Raw genomic sequence first — 7,371 nt, 5'->3', positions numbered from 1 at the left:
TTAAACTCATGCCGGGTGCGTGTGTGTGTGTGCCCAAGATCACGAGAGGAGAATGGAGGAGAAGGGATTGTGGCATGGCCATCCTCGCTGTGGGAGTGATTTCTTGCTTTCTGTCTGTCTCTGTCTCTCTGGTGAGCACACACGCCCTATAGCAAAAACCTCTCCAAAAAAAAAAAAGGAAAAAGGACATAGATAGGCAGGAGAGTGTGTGACCTGTGGCCCTGAGCAGGGGCCCAGGCTGGGACGGGGGTTGTGGGGGCGGCTCAAGCCCTATGTGAAGGCTTCTGAACCTTTCATGGTGCCTTGCCCGTTTCTTTATCTTTCTTTCTTTCTTTCTTTTTTTTTTTTTTTGAGAGATTTTTTTTTATTTCATACAGTGTGTGTGCTCACCAGAGAGACAGAAAACAAGAAACCACCCACCAGTGGCTATGGCCACACCCTTCTCCTTTCTTCTCCATTTTCCTCTTGGGATTTTGGGCATGTACACATGCCCGGCGTGAGTTTTAAGCTGCCAGATATGGGGCTTGAATAGCAGTCTACTACAGGGGAGTCCGATGACATAACCATTATGCCATCTCCTGGTCCCACCTTGCCCATTCTGAGTTTGAGGATACCCTCTGGGAGAGGGGTGCTGGCCAAGCAGCACCCACCCTGAGAGTCCTAAGCAGCCTTAGACCAGGGGCACGCCTCGAGGCTGAGCAGGTCTCACCAGGCCCTGGCCTTCTACCTCCATGGCCAGGCCACAGAAAATAGCAAGAATGTTTGCTAGCTCCAAAGGGAAATTTCACGGTGCCTACTGCATGCGAATGTGGGCCGGGACTCACGGGAACAGGAAGATCCCACCCAGACCTGACTCCGGCTCGGTGAATCCTGGTGGTCTAGGAGGTGCCGAATGTGGAACATTCTGTCAAAAATGAAGACGAAGATGCTGTTCTGTGGGCCCGGGCCTAAGCTCAGGCTGGCCACAGGCCCCATGTGGGTGGAGAACCCGTGGGAGTCTGAGGTTGCCTCCAGAGAGGAGGAGCTGGGCACGGGAGCCAGAGCAGACAGGGTTCAGGTGGGAGGAAGAGCCGTTTCTGCTCCATGAACTTCAGGAGTGGTGGCAGGTGCTGCTGTGGGGTCAGGAAGCCCCCAGCCCCCTGGGAGCCTCTCCCTGCAAGGGCAGGTCTCAGCCCTGCCCAGGGCATGGTGGCCAGATGGCACTGTGGAGTTCCGAGTGGCCTCCTCTGGCTGTGCCTCCTCCTCCCCTCCGCCTACTCGCCCAGGCCCCTGACGACTCCCGACTTCTTGCTTGTGGGCATGTCTCAGAGGAAGGAAGGATGGCCATGCTGAGCTCAGGGCCTCAGAGCACCCTGGGAAGTACTGGACCCTGTGGGTAGGGTCTCTGGGGCTGCCTGTAAGCTCCTGTCCTCCCCGCCACACCCGGGGCTCTGGACTCTCCAGCAGACAAGCCATGTGGCAAGTCCTTGGGATTTCTGACCACAAGGACTTTTTCTCTGGGCATAGGCCAAGGCCTGCCTGCTCCCTGACCAGTTAGCTCTCAGGAGGTGGGGAAGCAGGTGGGTTAGAGAGGCTTTTCTTCTGCCACACAGTTCTGCCAGGGGAGACCCACTGAGCCCGGCCTGCATGCGGGACCCTCCTGAGCTGCTCAGACGCACTCGCTCCCATGCCGCCCAGTTCAGCTGTGTGGTTCAGGCTGCTCCTGCTTGGCCGTGTGATGTGTGCTGTGGGGCGCTGGGCAGCAGGGGTCAGGGTCTTGTCCTGTCCTTGCAGGCTGATTGTGGGCCTGGCACCTGCAAAAGAACTAGCAGAGCCCTTCTTCAGGTGTCTGGCAGGTGCACGCCTATCAGAGAAAGTGACCCAGGGGTCTGCAGAGGGACCTCCAACCCAGATAAGCAGCTGCCTCGCCCTGGGATGTTAGCGGTTATCCTGCTGTCGCCGCCCATGGCAGTGGGAGGTCTCCCGCTGTGGGCCGTGCAGAACTCGCCACTCTCCTGACTGTGACCTCCTTGTGACCGAGGTCACTGTGGTCCAGCTGGCGGAACCCAGGGCTTAATCACAGAAATGCCAGCCCTGGCCTCAGCCTGTTCTTGCCCCTGCTCGGACCCAGCCAGCTCAGCAGGTGACCTCTGATCCCAGCTGGAGATCCCAAGTGAGGGGTGCCTAGTTGGTCACCCCTCAGAGAGGTCTGGGCAGGAGGCCCAGAGGCTGGCTGGCTGATTGTGTGAAGCCTGTTCTGGATGGACAGGACTCAGGGCTAACCCGCACCTCCCGTTTTTCAGGAGTCTGGGTAACTCAGAAGGACTCCCTGCCTGCTTGCTTCTTTGCATAGCAATAACCAACATCTGTCTGCCCTGTCTACACTGCCTGTTCACAAAGCAGTTTCATTTAATTTCCCACTACCCCAGGGGGGACAGTGTTACTGGCATTAACAGTCTCCTTTTGTTGATCAGAAAACCTCTGACTGAAGCACAGAGAGGTTAATGATGTGGTCAGGGCCACACAGCCAGTCAGTGGTAGAGCCCGACCTCAATATCGCATCCCTCATTGTCCTTCCTTCCTTCCTTCTTTCCATCCATCCATCCATCCATCCATCCATCCATTCAGCCATTGTAAGTATTTACTTAAAAGATAAAATAACAATGGTTTCCATTTTTTGAGTACTTACTGAGCTTTACCTGTAGTGTCCCTTTGATTTTCTCAATAACCCTATGAAGTAGCTGTTGTTATGGCCACATTCCCCATAAGGAAGCTGCAACTCCGAGAGGTGGGGACTTTCCCAGCTAGGGAGAGGGGAGCCATGACTTGTGGGTAGGCTGACCTGCCTCGAACGCTCATGCGCCTCATCCTTCTCGTCTGCTTCTCTGGAAGTGGCGTCTGCCGTGGCCTTCTCTGCACTGTACTGAGTGAACTGTATGGAGCTTAAGCAACTCATGCATTTGAATGTCTGTTCGTTCTTCTTTCCATCTGTCTATCCATCCACCCATCTGTCCAGATAGACTGTAAGCCAGTTACCTATTCATCTTTCCATCTGGTTGTCCATCTGTCCATCCACCCTCCTTCCTCCTCCTTTCTCGCTCCTCCTTCCTTCTTTCCCTTCATCCCTGCCTTCATCCATCCTCCCTCCAGTGGTACACTGGGGTCAGCGTACGCTAGCCTACGCGAGTGCAAGGACCTTTGTCATCTGTATTCAGTGACTTTGGTAGCTTGAAACTGGCCGTGATGGGAATGCTCACACGCAAAGTGCTCCAGAGCAGGGCTCTTTTTCCTGGTGAGCCAGTTGTCTCAGTAAACGTTCACCAGCCCGGCCCGGCCTCCGTCCAGTCACCTCTCACCCATCCTGTTCTCTCTCCATCTGCCCATCCATCTACTGCCCACTGAACTCACCCATTTGTTCACTCGTCCTCTCATCTGTTTGCCTGGCATCCATCTCTCCATCCCTCCATCCACGAGCCTGTCCACCTACCCATCCATCGGTCTGTTGTCCACTCATCTGTCCAACCAGCCCTCTGCCCATTCTGCCCTCTCCACCCCCATCCGCCTGCCATCCCGCCATCTCAGAGACTTACCAAGGATGTCCTATGTTACAGGCCCTCTGCTGCCCCCAGGGATGGGGAGAAGATGCAGTCCTCATCCTCACAGCATTGTTCACCCTCCCTGAGAGGGGGGCCTGGGCGTGTTTTCTTCCCACCACCCCTCCCAGCAGCCAGGATCCGCGGTGGCAGAGACCCGGCCTATAGCTGCCTGGCATGCTGGGGTTGGATGGTGCCAGAGCGGACTCCAGGCAGGACCTAGCCAGACCTGGGGATGCCAGCCCCCCCGCCCCGAGATGACCATCCGCCACCTTACCTGAGTCTCCTTTCTCCTCTGTTGTCTGTGTTTTGTCTCCTCCTTGTCCTGCCTGCTCCTCTCACCTGCTCTCCTTCTGCCTGGCCGCTTGGGGGCTCCAGCTTTCTCCAGACCTGACTAGGCTAAAGGAGAGATACGCCAGAACTAAGCGAGACATCTTGGCTTTAAGAGTTGGGGGGAAAGACATGCAGGAGCTGAAGCACAAGTACGATTGTAAGGTATTGTCTGTCTGTCCCTCCCTGTCCCGGATGGATGGGGCCGTTTGGAGCAGCTGCTACCTCCAGGGGCCTTTGCTGCTGCTCTGGGGCCCAGGAGGGTGGGCTGGAGCCTCTCTGCCTGCCCCGTGACCTGGAAGCTGGCCGCGTTTTATGTCTGCGTTGGGGCTGGTCCATGGCCTAACTCAGCGTGTCCCCTGCCATGCTCTTGCCTGTATCTTTGTCCCCTCCCTCAGTGAAACCCTAATGTTTCAAAAGAATTCCTAGGTAGCTTTTTAAGCTTTAGGGCTTCAGAATCTCCTGGAGTTCTTCAGAAAAAAATGCAGATTCTTGAGCTCAACTCCCAGGGTGCCAATCTGATAGACCTGAGGAAAGGCCCGGAATCAGCATATTGAGTAACCATGGTGGGTAGGCTTGGGTTACACATTAAAAGATGCAAATGTTGATGACCTCAGATGTCCTGAGCGCCCGCATCAGGACCCGGGCCCCCAGGAGGACAGAGACGCTGTACGATTTGCGAGGTCCCCAAGAGGCCCGTGACCCAGTGTGGGGCAGTTTAACTCCCCAGAACCCTGAGGCTCAGAGAGGAGCAGTCAGCAGGTGGGGACACTCAGAGATCAGGGGACCTTCCTGGTCCCCAGCCCTGCGCTGTGAGTGTGGGTGGGTGGGGCAGGCTGACTCAGGGGCACCTTGCTGACTTTTTGCCCAGGAAAGTGCCAAGAGAAGGGCCCCAGGTGATTCTCCCAGTGACCACTATGGGGGGCTCATAGGACGGCCCCACTGATGGCATTCTGCCAGGACAGGATCACAAAAGGAGGATTTGGTGAAACTGAGATCTGAACCCAGGCCCACAGGCATCCAAAGCCCAGAAAACAGACGAGGATGAGCACCTGTGTGTAGTTTCTGGGGTCGACATCCCTCCCCCGTTAGATACTCGGAGGCATTTAGGACCACTGCCCTGCAGAAGGCCAAGGATGGCTGCCCTAGAATTGCACCCACAGATGCAGGGAGGGGACTCACTTCCCTTTCCCTTCTGCCAGCAGTTTCCAGAAAGCCGCCTTGTTCCTGAAAAGCCACCCCCACCCCCACCTCATCAGTTCCAGCACCTGCGGCTTTTCAGCAAGCTTGCCTTGCCCGCACCCCTGACAAGTACTTGGTCCCCTATGTCACCCCCAGGGGTTGTTGGAGGTGATAGCGAGAATGGAGGACAGCAGAGGGACCCCCTCTAACACTCACCTCATCTGCAGCGGAGAGTTTCAGGAAGGAGCAGGCCTTCCTAGAATGGTGCTGTCCGTTACGACAGCCGTGTGGCTATTTTGGTCGAGTTTAATCACAATGAAATAGAACTGGGACTCCGGGCCTTAGGCACGTCCCGCATGCCCAGTGCTCCTTTGTCACGTGCAGCTGGTGCTGCTGTGTTGGAAGTGCCCACACGGCACCATGGCCAGTGCTGGCCGTGCGAGGGCTGCAGGAGGAGCCAGGGCTGGGTTGAAGGTGAGGGATGAGAAGGACAAAGAATGACTTGGGGGGCAGCAGCTGGCTTCTGAGGCCTCCCCGGTCATGCCGCCCACCCTGTGCCTCTTGGTCTGCTTAGCTTGCTGAGCCAGGGTCCATGGGTCCCCTCCTACCTAGGGAAGTTGTGTCTTTCCTCTGGCAACTTCAGCCTTTCCGCCTGTCTTAGCAGTGGCTCGTCAGCAACCTGGCTGTTCAGGGGCTCCTCCTTGGTTTTGGGGATGGGCAAGGGGGGTGCGTGCTCACCTCCTGTTAGTGGCCCCTAAAGCAGCACCCCCACTGCACAGCATGCTTGGCTGTTCCAAGTGCCTTCCCGCGCCTGGTCCGGTTAGTGCTCACAGGATGGGGAGGGGAGGGATTGCTGCGCCTTGGAGCTTCCTGAGGAGACAGAGGCTCAGGCTCTGAGACTGGGGTGGCAGAGCAAGGATTTGAACCTGAAGCCATAGATTCCAGCCCCGCCCCCCTCAGATTATGCCATCTCCTTAACTTGTCACCTGTTCGTATAGTTTGTCCTAAAGGGAGAAAAAACTGTTAAGACCTTCCCTTGCTCATGAACGGGGCTTCGGAAGGCAGAGCCCAGGTGATGCAGAGAGAGCCGCTGCTTCCCCATGGTCACTCTGGCCCAGGGAGGGGAGGGCTGGGGCTCCTGCGTCGCAGCCTGGCCAAGTCCAGGTGAGCTGGTGGCCCTGGTGGCCGAGGCTAGCCCCCCCGGCTTCTCTGATGTGCTCCTCTGCCTTTGTCCAGATGACCCAGTTCATGAAGGCCGCCAAGAGCGGGACCAAGGACGGCCTGGAGAAGACGAGGATTGCCGTCCTGCGCAAGGTCTCCTTCCTGCACAGGAAAGACGTCCTCGGTGAGGCGCTGCCTGGGCTGACTGGCGGGCCGGTGGTTCTGGTGCTCAGCCTCGTGCTGGAGGCTGGGGTGGGGTAGGTTTTGCCCCACACCCTGCAGTCATCGTCAATGGGGTGCCCTTGGGTGTCTGGCTGGCCCTGGCAGTGGGGGCCAGGGACTGAACCCCAGGGCCCCATTCGGTCTCGGCTTGTTTCCCCGGTATGACCCATCGATTCTGGGAGAGGTGGGGCTCCCTTCGTGTCCCTGCCCTGGCGTTTTGTCCCGGCCCTCTTGGCCTCCTGCCTCCCATGCTGTCTGGCTTACCTGGCCTCAGCCTTGAGTGTCCCTGTCCATTTCCTCCTTTATCCATCCACTCCTCTCTCTGACCAGGCAGTGCTTATCAGACACCTACCAAGTGCCACTCCCTGGGCTGTACGCAGGGACGCCAGGATGGATTTAATAGGAGTGGGGCTGGCTGGGCGCCATGGGGGTGGTAGTGAGTATGGAGTGGGTATGGAGACGGAGGAGGTGGGTGTTGGGGTGGGTGAAGGCCAGGGAAGCAGAAGGACCAGGTCACCAGGCAGAGAGGAACGGCGCTCTGGGCAGGAGGACGAGGTGGAGATTGCCATTCCAGAAGTGATGTCCCCGGGGCCGGCATGTGTCAGATATTTGTGTGCCAGGCTCTCTCCTAAGGACCTGGGAGTGCCTCGCCGAACCCTCACGAACACCGAACAAGGTGCAGGTCCCAGGTGGCTGATGAGGGCACGGGCTTGACTGGTTCAGGGACTTGCCCGAAGCACTTGGGATGGAAGGGCTGGAGGCCTCATCTGGCTGGAGTGAGCAGGAGCCTTGCTGGGCGTTTGCCCTGAGTAGGGACACTGGGGTTTTAGCGAGCACCTGCCCGGTGCTGGGAACGGCCCTGCAGTGCTGGCATGCAGCTGTGCACAGGGCAGGTCAGGATCCC

General features: G+C 57.6%; 1 protein-coding gene across 10 annotated transcripts in view; it reads left to right on the top strand.

The window, feature by feature from the left end:
- ARHGEF10L (Rho guanine nucleotide exchange factor 10 like) overlaps window positions 1–7,371 on the top strand; it is a 178,935-nt gene that overhangs the window by 93,898 nt on the left and 77,666 nt on the right. For 7 of the 10 annotated variants that reach the window (XM_006145224.2, XM_014586547.2, XM_027770608.1 and 4 more), the window contains 2 exons: window positions 3,951–4,067; window positions 6,321–6,429. In XM_006145224.2, the coding sequence (XP_006145286.1) occupies window positions 3,951–4,067; window positions 6,321–6,429 (226 nt within the window). The remainder of the gene's footprint in view (window positions 1–3,950; window positions 4,068–6,320; window positions 6,430–7,371) is intronic. The other 3 variants (XM_027770611.1, XM_027770610.1, XM_006145226.3) reach the window with 1 other exon arrangement.

The sequence above is a fragment of the Tupaia chinensis genome, unplaced genomic scaffold (genome assembly GCF_000334495.1).
Source record: "Tupaia chinensis unplaced genomic scaffold, TupChi_1.0 Scaffold000146_1, whole genome shotgun sequence".
NCBI lineage: Eukaryota > Metazoa > Chordata > Mammalia > Scandentia > Tupaiidae > Tupaia > Tupaia belangeri.
Note: the sequence above shows the minus strand (reverse complement) of the source record. Positions and strands in the feature narration are given on the sequence as shown.